Here is a 15,280-nt window from a genome sequence, read left to right as displayed (position 1 = left end):
AATGTTAGCATTAAATATGAAAAAAAAAAAATCAGAATTTGTTTTCCAATTTGCCTCAATATCTGTTAAAGTCTTACTCTGGGGGCAGCATTCTGCGTCTTTTCTAATGTTTTTCTCTGGATGAATCAGTTTTAACTTGGACTCGAGAAACGAATACAAGCTGCTTTATTGACAATAGTTTTAACACTTCTTTAACACGTCTATTCCAGCAAAATGATGTTAATCAACAGGTTTCTGGCACTAGGGTTAAAATTAGCATTTTTTTTCCTACCCAAAAAGCAACACTAATACTCCCTGCTTCAATCACTTGAACCATTTGAGAATAATTAAAGCATTGAACTTTTATCTTTATAGTATGTTCTGTTATTTACATTTTACCCAGCATCCTAACCCCTCTGGATACAGGGTTGTGAGGTCAAACCGGAAGCGACGTTTAGTCCTTTTAAAACCAATGATGATATGCATTGTAGTCGTACACCAATTATTTTGTATTCTGGAAAATTCAGACTTTTATCCTTTGAAGAATAAACAAATAAAACCCGCTTGTTGTTTGTCTTCTTTAAACATCACATGGTCTTCAGAAGTCGGCTCACATTTGCCACATTGCTGAACAAATCTGTATTTCAGTCAGAGCTATTTTAACCGAAATATAACAACCTCCCATTTCAGCAGCAGTTTAAAGTAGATTACATTTGCTTGTGTGGCTTTGTTCCTGGACCTCCCTGCTGCTTTACATGCAGATATGGAATTCCTGAGGATAAAAGTCCAGCAGCAAAGACCACCCAGAACACAGAATGGAGCGACATTACTGATGATTGTAACTCTGTCAGGGTCAGGTAAAGTTTGGAGAGGCTGAACTATATAAGCACCGGAGTTTCCTACAGAAGAACGTTGGTTGAACTGGTTTGGATCTGTATGGCACCAAATAGCTGATTGTGCAGAAAAAAAAGCACTGAATGATGAGGTGAGTCCACTTGGTGGTGCAATCCGCTGTGGTCCTGAGCAGCTTGAAAATGCGTCCTCCATAAACTTATGCTATTGGTTCCTATTATTTTTCTCTCACTAATGAAGGACAAAATTCTCCCATATTTATTTTACTCGTGTAAAGACTCATACATTCCAAGTACTTCTGAAATAAATCTGATTTTGCATTGGAACTATACATTTACGATCTAAATGCAACACACTTTTCTTTTGTTTCATTTTATAAAATTTAACAGAATATTATTAATACTGATGTTTTAACAAGCAACCATCGTCTAAGTACAGCACCCTTTAACACATTCACCCTCGCATCCTCCCTCTCATCATATATGGAGGCAAAATTAACTTTAATCCATAACCAACATTGTTGTACCTCAGTTCCCACTGTTTTACATTTTTTAAACATTGCTCTGGCTAAACAAGCATGTTTAGGCAAATAGTCGTTCTCTTGTAGTTATTACCTTGCTCAAAATCTCCTGGACTCCTACTTATCTGCTTTAATAAAATGGCATGTACTCGTCTTTTCCAACATTGGGGTATAACTATGTTATACCCCAAGTGAAACAGTAAGTCTTGATTATGTCTGATTAACTTAGAAACATGCTTAATTTACTTTTATTTTATAGGAATTTTGAGAAGTACCAATTATTGTGGTTACCAAAAACTGTGTAAAACAAGTGACAGAGCCAAGTTAACACAACACTCTCAGTCTGTATTGTCTTGCCGGCAACATGCCGTGACAGATGGGAGGATACAATGTGAAATTCAGTGTCCAACAAATTAAAATCTGAACGGAGAACTAAGACATCAGAAAAACTCCTGACGGACCCCCACGCTGTAGTTTTGTGGCAATCTTAGTTTGCAGTAGAGTTAGAAATTTTCGCTAAACTGAACAAAAACTTAACTTTGTACTCATTAAGCAGACAGGAGCATGGTGGAAATTAGTTTCATTGTTGTCTCCGAGGGATTTTATTGTGTAAAGAAAATTGGAAAAAAATATTTGTAGACTGTAAAGGTATATAGGATGCAAAGAAAATAGAGGAATGTTTATTAGGAAAAAAATTTATTGAGAAGCGGAAATATAAAAAGTGAATCCCCGAATATTAACAGGATAAATTATTTGGTACTTTTATGGTCAAACCACTTATTTTTATATCTGGATACAAGATATACTCATCAGAGGGTAGACGGTTGATTTTAAGCTGTATAAAGTTATACTAGAGACTTTATATGATGAGAGGTTTGGCTATATTGAGCTGTAAACCTGTAGAACTATACTCTAACTGAAAACCGGCACTTTTTTCTCTCCTGTACAACACCGGTTTTATTGCCTCACTCTTTTCTTGGCAGGAAAAGGAGCTAAATGCCAAATTGACACGTCTACAGCAAAATAAGACCCACCTGACCCCAGCCGTGGCCAGTCTGGGGTCAGGTGGAAATCTCAGGCTGTAACTGTTGATTCTGCGAAGCCAGACTCCTGAGCCACTAGCTGGCACTACATTTAGATTAGTCATGCAGCTTTGATAATTATTGAGGGGGTGAACACAACCCAGTCCATTTCAAGCAGATACAGGACCTGAGACGTGACTGATGCTATAAATCAAGGAGATAGTAGACTCTTATTCCGTTATACAACTTTAAAGTTTTTACATATATAGAGAAGCAGACGTAGCAACTACCGCAGTTACATTTACTCAGTTACATCTACTTGAGTAACTTTTTGAACAAACTGTACTTTTAGGAGTAGTTTTACAGCGCTGTACTTTTTACTTGAGTAATATTATTAAACAATATTGTTAATCTTGAGTAATCTTTGGCTACTTCACCCACTGCAGCTTAATTTAATGAAGAACAAACTTGTTTTAACCAAAAATGCACCAGAGACACACACCTACAGTTTATGTTAGTGAGATTTCTAGTTTGTACTCAAGCTTAGTTGTTTTATTATTATTTTCTATCTGCTGAGCTCATTGAGCCAGTTGGAGGTCAAGTGAACATACAGTAGGTATTGTCATTGGACATTCTAACTTACTGTATATACATTAAATGCTGTATAGTGTTGGTTTCATTGGTGTTATGTTTAAAGAAATTATAGAAAAGTGTTTCTCCTGTCCAAATATATTATTTATTTAATCTTTAAAATACCAGAACTTGTGCTTTATATTTTTGCCTTTCCGATTACATCACTGTAAATATTAAATCAGATGTTACGATTAGTTACTCTCTGCATTCTTTTTTTTCTTTTTACGTGTCCTGTCACAAAAATGGGAAGATAAAAGAGCAGGAACAGCAGAAAAAAGATGAGACAAAAGGCTAAAAATGAGAAAAGGTGACAAAGATGGAGTACAAGAAAAAGAGAACTAGATAACATCCTCAGAGTCTGCTTCTACAATGTTTCTACTCTTACTTGAGTAATTTCTTGGTTGGTTACTTTTTACTTTTACTAGAACAAAAACATATTGAAGTTGTGCTACTTGAGTAAATTTTTTTGTCTACTCTACCCACCTCTGTAGAGATGGTTTTTTTTATTTTCTTATTTTTTGAATGTTTTCCTTGGGCACCATTAATTAATGTTTCTGGAAAAGCAAGTTTGTATAAATTTTTCATAGCTGCCATTGAGTGAAGATTTGCATCTTGCTTAAAGAGGTTGTAAGGATCAGTGCAGACCATGCAGTCTTACCCTTAGGGCACATCTGGCCTGAAATCATTCAAAATGTACAAACTTGATTTCCTGATGGAGTTGATGCATTTACACAATGCTGTTGTAGCCACCAGGTGGCAGAAACGGTCCTTCTATTTTACTCATCAAAAGGACTATTTTGTCTGAAAAGGACTCAGGAGGTGAAACATGATCGCCTCAGTTACAGTACTGTTTTTGAAAACACCCAATCAGAGGGCAAGTCCCTTTCGACCAATCTATCAGTTCATATACGAGCTGTTCCTTTTATACAGTCTGAGCTGGTTCAAAATAGGTCAGAGGGATCGGAGTCAGGATAAGGTTTCAGTTTATATGACATGTTGAAAATTAACATCCAGGTGGTCTCTGTAGCGTGTCACTGAGGACAAGTCTGGACTTGCTTGTTCCAGATCAAACACGCTGACCTCACACCGCTTGTGCCATTGGGTTGTAGTTTAACTACTTAATCCAAACTACTCAGGGGAGTTAGGCGAGCTGTTTAAGATCAAAACCAAAGTTGGTTTGCTGTTAAGCAGTAAGTGTCATACATCCATTGGGACTAACATTCACAAACTCCCTAGCACCAACAGCTTCACCCTGTCCACTGATGCTGAAGGTGGAGGTGGGTAGCAGAGCCGGCCAGTGGTAAAGCAAACTAAACCCAGAGCCACCAAGCTGGCAGGGTCCAGTCCTAAAATTCCCTCAGGGTGTGTTTCCCAAAACTTACTTCATAGATTGTAGTGAAGTACAATAAAGTCCAAAGTTATCCATACCTGTGTCAGATTTAGCTTTACAGTAATAATTTAGTTATGTCATATTATGTTATTATAAATATGTTTCTATAAACTGGAACTAAAGTTCGGATGATGGCATGGAGGCTTTCCAACCTCACAGACTTGAACACTTATCACCAAAGATATATCATGATAGTTGTAGCCATTAAAGAATTTTCCATTGATTATTGAAAAGAATATAAATAATTGTCAAGATCAAATTTGATTAGTAAAAATGAAATAAAACAGATACTAATACTCCTTTTATATTGTTTTATTATCTTTTGGGGAAAACAAATGGGTGTCTCAATTTCTATCAGAATTTCCTTAATGAATCAAAAATATTATTAAATCAATATCTGACAGATGTATGACATAATACTTGGCTTTACTGTACACCAGGAAGAAGCTGAATTTGGATTGCACTCTATTAGCCTTCAACATCTGAAGAGAGCTAACAGGTTTGTTTTGTTTTTAATAGTTAAATGAAAATCATTATTTAATTCTTGTACAAACGTATTATTTGACATTCCATTAATGAATTAGACATAGTACTTAAAAGACCAAGCTATTTGTAACAAAATGTACAATATGTCCCTGATGAGGACAAAATAATGAGGAAAACTGTTATTTTTTGTTTAATAAATCTTGCATTATCAACTTGATTGTCAAACAGCCAATTTAGACCAGCTCCCTACTGGTTCACAAGTGAACTCTGACACATGTTGTGCATATTGTGAAAAAAAAACAAAACAAAAAAAAAAAACAGTTGTGTTGGTGCTGTGGTGGATAGTGGGCAAAGGTTTTACCTGCAGGTGGGCTCCCAAATTAACTTGTGCTCAGAGCCCCCTCGGCCTTGGGCCGCCCCTGGTGGGCGGGATTAGTCAAATCAGCCACCAGATAAATGGAATGAGACCCGCCCTGGTGCTGAGAGCTGCGGAGTGTGAGACTACTGCGGGGATGGTGCGGTGCCCTGCGGGATCACTGGATCTGACAGCGCGCTGGAACCCTGGACAGCTTTGACGCACCGAGTCCCGATCAGAAGCGTCTCTTGGCTCTGTCCTTGTAGAGGCAGAACTCAGCTCACATGCTGGGTGTTTTCCTCGGCCTGTGGATGAGATCGCGTTGAATTGCCGGGGCATTGAATGTCACCTGCAGACCCAATGGATTACGGACGGACTATGGCACCTCCGGTTCCGCCGCACAATCCCAAAGCCGCCCGCTCGGGTCAGGGCCAGGAGCGGCTGCTGAAGTGCGTCCTTCTGGGAGACGGCGCGGTGGGGAAGACCAGCCTGGTGGTCAGCTACACGACCAATGGGTACCCAACCAAATATGTCCCGACTGCATTTGATAACTTTTCGGGTAAGAGAACCCTTATGTCGATATTTGTTGTCCTTGCTTGAATGATATAGTTCTTCACTTGAGCTTATCCACTAAAGTTATACTAAAGCACTGCAGATGAACTAAAGAAACACTTAATCTTTTATTTTTATTTATTAATTTTGTAATATTAAGTCAGTTTTATTGGTTGGTGTGGTGGCGTCATATTTGAGTGCACGGATTCTCTCCAACCCCACCCAAATCCTTCCATTTCCCCATAATCACCCTGCTCTTCCTGTTATCTGTCCTCCATCAGAGGTAAAATACACACGAGGTTCCTCCCTGATGTGGCCAGGTTTCCATTTGGCACTCATCTATTTTCCAAGCCGACTAAACTGGCCCCTGCAGGCCCTAGCTGTACTTGGAAACATTTGTCCTTACCCTGAAATCAGTGCTGACATGGGGGGAAAAAAACTTTTCTTTCCTTTGATTCTCACAATCACAGCATTAATGCGTGGTGCTTGCAAAAGTGTTTTATAAAATTGAACCTTAGACGCAAACAAGCCCCTCTGTGAACACACCATCTCCACAATGACACACAGGTGGTGGCAGCATCATGCAGTGAGGGTGTTTTTCCTGTGCTGGGAAGGAGAATCTGTGTAAGAGTTAAGGAAATGATGTATGGCGCTTGCAAGGTGGTACTGGAAAAAAACAAGTCAGTGGCTGCAAAAAGCAGAGATTCACTCTCCAGCTGGACAACGACTGTAAACATGCAGTTCAGTCAAAGTCCACACTTAAATCTTCTTGTAAATGAATCCTGCCTGAAGTTCTGAATTTAACCTGACTGAGCTTGAGCTATTTTGCAAAGGAGAATGAGTAGATGTTCGAGTCAACATGTGCAGGGCTGGTAGAGACGTATCCCGAAATATGTGCCGTTGTAGTTGCATGCAAAGGCGCTTCTACAAAGAATTAATTCAGGGAAGCTGAAATAACTTTTCATGTTTGTATTTGTGTAAATAAATTCCTGAAATATATGCACTGAAATATGTGGCTGTAATGTGACGAAGTGTGAGAAAACCTCAATGGGTGTTCGTGCCCGTCTCTTATATGTCAAATCAGTAACATTTCTGCAAAATAACTATTCTGAGTATTTTTTTTTCTCCCCCTAAACCTTGTTTATTCTCAGAGTGAGGAGATAAATTAACAACTTGGCTCGCACCAAGCCCATAAAAACACTCAGTGAGAACACACACCGCCCTTAGACAAGTGCTGGCTCAATCCTGCCTCAGAGAACAGAAAGCGTCTCTGGTTCAGGGGTTTTGAATTGCACAACTCTGCCTATTGTTGTCAGCCTTGACCCGCGAGCCCTCTTCTCTACACTGGAATGGGCACATCTGTTGCAACGGCTCTGAGGCAGAGATTGTCTTTCGCCCTGGACTGACAGAGAGCGATTGTGTTGTCGGGGGCCCTTAGCAGTGATGTCACTTTCCCAGTGCCTGGAATCGGCATGCTGCCTTGAAAACCGACTTTCTGAGCAGTTGCACAACCCCACAGGTGGGAGAGACGCGGCGAAGGAGGAAGACGAGAGGAGGGGGAGTTTTTGCCCCAGAAAATCAAGAGTATCATATGTTAGGTATTAGGAAATGATTACCCAGTGGGAGTGCCTCCCTTATTTTCCTCCTTTTATGTCCTCCAACAGTTTTCTCCTCGGTTTTGTGTGAGCTGTGATGGCTGTTCCCAGTGCATGAAATGTTTCAGCAAACTTTTTGATCAGGTGGCTTGACCGACCACACATGCTACAGGCGCACGGAAAACGTTTCCATGTGGTCCGTGTTCAGTCTACTGAAAAGAATGAATGGTCCCACAATGAAACCGGCTGTGAGATGACTCATCCACGTTTTTCCAATCTAAATTTGAGGCCCGGTGAATGAGCGTTACTGAATAAACAAATCTGCTTTTGTCTTTATGGTGCTCTGACAGTAAAGGCTGATGGATATATTGCTAGAAAGACTGGTGAACCTTTAAATGTCGCTAACTCTGTATTACCAAACCGAGTACATACTGATATTACTTTTTAAGACTGTACACATATTGTGCATCACTAGTTATACATTTGACATCTCTGTTTCTATCTGCAGCGGTGGTTCAGGTGGATGGGAGCCCAGTGAGACTACAACTGTGTGACACTGCAGGACAGGTGAGAACTGTTCACCCACAGGCATATATTGCATCACTCTTTGACACCCAACATGGCACAAGTGCTAAAGATGAATAGCTTATTCTATTATGACAAAATGAGCTATTTAGGCCTCCATTGTCTCCCATTTTGAAACAAAATAGGCTGGATTATAACATCTGTAAGGTTAAAGTATTTCTCGTCACACTAAAGTTTGTCCTGCAATCTGCCATCTAGTTAGCCTCGTGAGACCATCCTGATCTCGCGAGTTTTCAAGGTTTCACTCGCAGATCAGTCTGGCTACTCTCCGTTAAAGAAAATTTGGAGCCGTTTACCAAACGAACGTCCAATCAGCGTTGGCTTTGAGGCGGATTGAGGTGTGACGCAACGGGAAGCGCGACAGTTCAGTCTAAAGAACATGGCGGCTTCAGCCGATGAAACTAGCGTTAGCGCGGCTATCGAGCAAGTTTTATCAGAATTACAGAGTATTTCTTTGCTGAGCTAACGAGCCTTTACCTGCAGCAGCAAGAGTAGCTTGGCTTGTGGTTGTGTTTTCGTCGTCGCTCGTAACAGAGCGACGACAAAGCATGTTGACGAGTACGTCATATGCTTCGTTGATCTGATTGGTTTATTTGGCCCGTCTATCACCAACATAGGCCAATCAGCTAACCAGTATTTTCGCCTCTTCCCAAAATTACTTCAACGGAAGGTTTCCAGATGGATATGCGGAGCAAATCTATCTGGCGGCGTCAGGTTACCATCTAGTTGCTGTTATAAGCTATTATGAACGCTAGTTATCACATTTGGCATCATGTATCTACGCTTGAGGCTCTTATGTTGAAGCAAAACAGGAAGTAGTTATTGAGTTGTTAACTAGCGTCGTTGGCTGACCTAGTTAGCTAAGAAAGGCTTTTCCTCTGGCTGTTAAAATTACGTATGTCAAACAGCTGATTAGCCACAACAAACAATGGCAATAAACAATAGGGTCCCAAACACTACTCGTAATTTCAGTAATTTCCAGGGCCGACCAGTTTCCAGCCATCGTTGAAAACTTGCCTGCTTGCTTGATCAAATGTTGCCGTTTGTGAGTGATGCTGTTGTAGCCGAGGTTATCAACATGTAGCAGGAGTCAGGACTGTTGCTAGGCAATGCGTCACTATGGACGTCTTATGTAAATGCGCGCCTTACCTAGGAATAAAACAGCTTTATTCACACTAGAGCGGTCCCAGTAAATTACCAGGTATGATACTAGGTCTTGGCCCGGTAAATTGCCTGCTCAGCTTTACCCGGTAAATTGGTTCTGGCGTTATTCATGCATAACTCTGTTCCAGTGAATCACTAGGAAATTACTGGGTAAGGCTGAAAGTGCGAAAGGGCCAATAGACTCAAGTATTATCCACCATTTACAGATTGTTAAACACATAGTTTTTAATCTGTGAAAACTTTAATTAACCAAAATTGGGAATTCTTAGTTTGCAGTGAAAGTGATGTGAAATTTCCATCTTGTCTTTTTCTCTTGAACCGAACAGTAGATCGTTTTGTCTCTTGAGATGGGTGTGTAGTTTTTTTTTAGCATATATTTCCACTCTCCAAAGACCAAAGTTGCAATTCAAATCATTAAAAAAGTGACGCAAATTTTGAGGTGTTCACCATGATATAAAAATGATCAAAGCTTTTAATGTGACCTATTACTTTTTATCAACCTCATGAAGATAAACACTGGACATGACTGGACATGAGCAATGATATCATAAAAATCGTTTTAAAGGTACATACGGCAGTAAAGGGACAATGCGTGCAAGCGAAGCATGTGGTCTGACAGTGTATGTTGATTCTGGTGTTAATGCGTGAAGCGTGAGTTGAGAGTAGAGTTTTGCCTTTTTCAGCATTCATGTGTTAGGATATCCTTTTGTTTATCCTTTATATCATATCATGCTATCTTAAATCAAACACACTAGTATTGACTTGTCTCTTGGCTACATTCACACTGTATGGAAATGTGACCCAAATCTGATCTTTTTGTACACATGCAACCCATATCTGTCTTTTTCACGGCAATGTGAACGGCCTAATTCCGATCTTTTCACGCCAAAAAAATCCAAATTGGGCCACTTCCATATGTGGTACTAAATCAGATACGTATCGGATATTTTTCAAAGTGACCGCAGTCTGAATGGTCATATAGCATTTTATCCATCTTTCACGTCAATCTCCTGTTTCTCACTACACATCCACGCACAGTAGTAGTTGTGCAGCAGCTTCCTAATATTAACAAGCAAAGAGACCAGCCAGACCAGCCAGTGCCCATGTTTTTTTTTTTTTTTTTTTTTTTTTTTTTTAGGGTTTTAAGAAAAAGCTTTACTTAACACTTGTAGAAGCATTCACCACTACTTCCACGAACAGTGCGCTGCTGTGTGACGTCTCCTTCTGTTATCTGCACATTCGGGTCGCTTTGCGGTCTTACGCCGTTCAGACAGCAGTATGATGATGGTCGCATTTAATAACAGTATGAAAGGCCACTGAAAAAAAATCCAATTTCAGCATAAAATTGGAATTCAGCATCTAGACCTGCAGTGTGAACGTGGCCTGGGTGCAGGCATTTTTAATACTATTCACGTTTAATATTTACCATTCTCTGTAAACAAGAGCAAGTTGTATAGATACATTGGTTACAGACGTACTGCAATTGTCAGTTTCTCTAAAGGACACAATAAACATAGATTGACAGGTTAATTTATTAAACCACTTTTACATTTCATGGGGAAGACAGCATGTTTTTTTTTTTTTTAATAATCCAGCTCAGTAATGCAGCACCCTGCCCTGGTAACAGCATAATTGACATTGGAAAAAGCCACAAAGGCGCCGCCAGCTCGCTCCTGGATCACAGACGGTTTGACTTTTGGAACATGACCGTTTTACAAACCCTAAATGCGTGTAAAAACCTCACAGCCTGCTGCAAGCTGTTCTCTCTGTTAAGACTTCACACCTAGGCAGACAAGCTTGGGCAAATGTGGTTAGATAAAAATCATCCAGCACTTGCTGGGCTGATGCAAGTTTCGGAGAGAAGGGATTGTGCCAGAAAGATGGTAGGGATGTGCCAACAGCAGAGACGAGAAAAGGTAGACAGACAGATGATTATAGCTGCTACCCACTCAGTGATATTTGTGCGCATCTCCACCCACATTATTACCACATCAGGCTTGTCTGCTGCTACATTATGTCCAGCTTTTAAAATTTCCAATGAGATTTTACATCCAAAAGAGTCTGTTTAGGATTTAGATTTGGAGCAGGTGAGAATTTAAGAGTTTGTCCAGGTTAAACACCGAATAAAGAGCCGCTTTACGTCAGGTTTTCTGGCAACAGTAATCTGTGTACTCAGGGATGTGGGAGGGCCTTGTCTGTCAGAGCAGTGTGGCTCCAATGTGTTAATTCATGAGATTTACTACTGATGCGTTAAATGAATGGGTAGGGCTAGTCTGTTCTGTATATTACCACATTATAAACACTGTTTAGACTGTTTGTTTTTGGACAGCTATTGGTGCAATTCCTTATTCCCTGTACAGTGCCACAGTGTGTTGTAACAACAGCTGTGTGTGTGGCCAGTTGGGTGGAGACGTGAAGAGTCGCAGGACTTTAAGTAGGGGTGCAACTTTGCATCCAGCTCACGAGAGGATAAGAAACACACAATATGAGGGACATGGAAATGAGATGAGCTTTTTTTTTCTAATTTGGGTAAAAGTTTAACAAATCACAATCTATGGTCTAAAGAAAATTATGCAGGGTGCGGCCACATAAGTGTCTGTGGCTGTTGCTGAAGGCAAATTTAATTTAACATTTTCTTTCCTTCCTGAAAGATGCTTATGTCAAGATAAAAGCCTTTAAGAAAACATAAAAGTAGAATGTTTGGTTTTCACGTGAAAAACATTTTACATATACTTAATGTTCGATTCTTCAGAGCTGTTTCAGGAAATCTAAATGACTGGATGCTGCAGATGGTCCATAAAATACTCCAGTTTCATATGAGTAGTGTTAAATATTCTAGGGCAGATTTAACTGGTCTGTTTATGTGGTATCTATGCATGTTAAATTCTAAATTGGTGCTAATACCAAAAAAAAAGTAAAATTTTTTATTTTTCTGCATTCACATATGAAATAATTGTATTTACCCAGGTAAATATTTCATATTTTAAGTATAGATAAGGCTGTAAAAACCCATAATAATTTGAAATAGACCTTTGGTTCAGCCCCAATGGAAAAGCTGAAAAGCAAATGCTGACTTTAGTGTCATCAGCAATTAAAGGTTAGCCTATGACAGTTCTAACAGGGTTGACAAACCTGTCAACTAAAAAGTCGGGAAATCCTTTTGTTTTCAAAATTGCATATAATGCAATTTTAATCCGGTCCAAGGTGCTGTTAATTTGACATATAATTATTATTTTTTTCTTTACAAATCTATGTTTTAGTAAATCTCAGATCAGAAATGCTCAAATTCAGTCCAAATTCTAATGTTAGCGTCATTAGCAGCTTACGATTGGCCATTTGTGTTTACAGTTACTTTTTATATATGGTTTATTGTCTCAACATTACTTTATTCTGCGTTTTTTATTATGAGTGTTGCGAGATGAATAATTTAAAACTGATTGTGGCTTCTTGTTTCTAATAATTGGCAACTAGCACAATATCTCTCTTTGGTTACACAAGAGGCTGCGAATAAAAATCTTCCTTTCTTACTTCAAAATAAGAGCCTCCGGCATACAAAAGGGTGTGAAACTAAGCAAATCAAATCTTGACAGCAACATGGACTTTTGCTTTAATGAGAAATGATTTTACTTCGGCAAGATCTCATTACACCTCAAACGTTACGCCATTGCTAACCGTCCTCTCTCTCTCCGTCCAACAGGATGAGTTTGACAAACTCCGCCACTTCTGCTACAGTCGCACCGACGCCCTGCTGCTCTGCTTCAGCGTGGTCAGCCCCGCTTCATTTCAAAACGTCTGGGAGAAGTGGGTCCCCGAGATCCGCCGCCGCTGCCCCCTCACCCCGATCCTCCTTGTGGGGACGCAATGTGACCTGCGGCAGGACGTCAAGGTGCTGATCGAGCTGGCGAGGCGGAGAGAAAGGCCCGTCGAGGAGGAAGACGCCAGAGCGCTGGCAGAAAAAATGGGGGCCGTCATGTACGTGGAGTGCTCGGCGCTGACGCAGAAGAACCTGAAGGAGGTGTTCGACGCGGCCATCGCTGTTGGGCTGCGGCACTCTGACAGGAGGGCCCGCCGGGAGAGGAAGGTCCGCAGCACCGCTGATAAGATGAAGATGCTGTCTAAGTCGTGGTGGAAGAAGTACGTGTGTGTCCAGTAGGAAGGGCGGGGAGATAAAAGCTTTTGTAGCTGACGCAAAACTGGAACTGCCGTGGCTCCTGGAGAGACTGTGTCGAAATGTAAGGACGTTACGGTTACATTCCGATGGATGAGCTGGTCCCAAGGACAGGAGCAGAGAGCGCTGATCTGAGCTCTGTAGGTTGCAGATGGTTCCACTGTAATGAGGAGGAAAAACTGACCAGCATTCAACCAAAAATAACAGTGCCAACATCACAATGATTTCATATCGTACTGGATTAATCCAAAGGAATGTGAGCTGACTTGGAGGGAAGATGGCGATGTTAATCAACTTTATTTCTGTTGTTGTTGTTTAATTTGGCTCTTTTTTGTGATTTCATTCGATGTGTCGTATGCGTTTTACACCCTTATTCAGACCCCTTGTTTATAGAGACATTTCTAAATTATCATTAAAAAGGAAGATAAATGCGTCAATGTGAACTGCTCTCATTGAGGAACCAAGTTATGGATGAACTTATTTAGATGGAAATACCACATGAAAACACATGAGCAAGTCAAGGTGCTACTTCCTTAAACATTTTTTAATGACTCATTTCCTTCAAATTACAAATCTATTCACACATATTTTCTAAATTGACTTTTTGAGCATATTTTCATTGATTTTATACCATGAAATTAACGTAGATTGTTTTATCATTAAGATATTGATACAGACATCATCCTATTCTTTCAACAGATCTGGGGTTTGAACTTTAAAGTACACTGATATGTAAGAACTGTAAATTACAAATGTATCCAAAATCTTACAAATTAGGATTATCCAGGCATTTCTTCTGACTGAAAGACTTTATCAGGTTCTAGCCATTTTTTTTCAATATTCATTCCGGTTACAAAGCTGCTGCGATTCATCGGTAATTTGCCCTTGTATGCAGTTCACAAAGCTCACTGACATCCGGCCACACGATTGCCGGTGGACCCGTCGTTGAATGGAAACTTGTTTGCAAAGGAGGCATTTTCAAGAACTCTGAGTCATGTTCACTGCAAAGCATCTCTGATTAAGAAGATCAAAGAGTGTTTTCATTTTAAGCTAAATATCAAAGTGATCCGTGTGGAGCTATTTCCTCTTTCGAAACCGAATAAAGGAGGTAACATTACCAAAGAGACTGATCCTTGGTTTGCTTCTTATTTTTCAGAAGCCCATCCGATCTGTTGTCTATTTATCTGTTCCCTCCAGGCTAACAACTAATCAACCTCAACACCCAGCAGATCTCCCACAGAACCTTATGTATGTCGCATAGTAAATATTTACCGAGTGTAATGCCATCATGATAAATCTGTGTGCATATGTGAGTGACTCATTCACTGAACATGCTGTACGACTTTAAATGGTACCTAACAGAACGAGTGTTTCAGTTTCTGTCTGATATGAGAGAGGTTAAAGCTGAACGAGCGGAACTAAATAAAATGTGAAATGTGTCACCTGTTTGTGTTTCGCTTCTTTACTGAAAACGTCCTGACGGGTGGACGGAGGGGATGGGCGGGGTGTATATGCTTTTGCTGCAGTAAATGTTAGGAGGTAAAATGAATAGATGTTTATACCCTTGTTACCAGGTCACCATGGCAACGTACAGTGCTCAAGGGTGGCTTATGTTTGAAATGTGTAAAGCAATCAATTATTTAGAAGACTTAAAAAAAAAAAAAAAAACTAGGTTGGTAAATATTGACATTTAGTCTTGGTTCCCTGACAAGTAAGAGTAAGATGGATCTTTTTGGTGGACAGGAACTGCATGATCGGAGCCGTGTAAAAGCACTGATACGGGTCCTATTTGTCAACATAAAGCCGACAGGAATGCACAACTTTGCTATTTACAAGCAAGAAATTTGAATATCAGGAAAAAAAGAACCTAGCAGACAGTAAACACAAAATGCTGTCTTCTGTTTATTTAATTTCTGAAAGGGGACAAGCTATCCAAATCAATATGGCTTTATGTTAAAATGTAACTCCTAAAGCCGATT

The 15,280-nt window shown here is 40.0% G+C and overlaps 1 protein-coding gene across 1 annotated transcript; it reads left to right on the top strand.

The window, feature by feature from the left end:
* The first annotated feature begins 5,342 nt into the window (after positions 1-5,342).
* Positions 5,343-14,740, top strand: rhoub (ras homolog family member Ub). Its single transcript, XM_012877464.3, has 3 exons — positions 5,343-5,796; positions 7,893-7,951; positions 12,831-14,740. The coding sequence occupies exons 1-3, from the start codon at positions 5,580-5,582 to the stop codon at positions 13,284-13,286; spliced, it is 732 nt and encodes a 243-aa protein (XP_012732918.1). The 5' UTR covers positions 5,343-5,579; the 3' UTR covers positions 13,287-14,740.
* Positions 14,741-15,280: the final 540 nt, after the last annotated feature.

This window comes from Fundulus heteroclitus, chromosome 18 (genome assembly GCF_011125445.2).
Source record: "Fundulus heteroclitus isolate FHET01 chromosome 18, MU-UCD_Fhet_4.1, whole genome shotgun sequence".
NCBI classification, from domain to species: domain Eukaryota; kingdom Metazoa; phylum Chordata; class Actinopteri; order Cyprinodontiformes; family Fundulidae; genus Fundulus; species Fundulus heteroclitus.
Note: the sequence above shows the minus strand (reverse complement) of the source record. Positions and strands in the feature narration are given on the sequence as shown.

Coding starts and splice junctions, on each gene's coding strand:
- rhoub (XM_012877464.3), top strand. CDS start 5,580: ATGTCACCTGCAGACCCAATGGATTACGGACGGACTATGGCACCTCCG. Junction 5,797..7,892: donor TGCATTTGATAACTTTTCGG/GTAAGAGAACCC, acceptor TTCTATCTGCAG/CGGTGGTTCAGGTGGATGGG. Junction 7,952..12,830: donor TGTGTGACACTGCAGGACAG/GTGAGAACTGTT, acceptor TCCGTCCAACAG/GATGAGTTTGACAAACTCCG.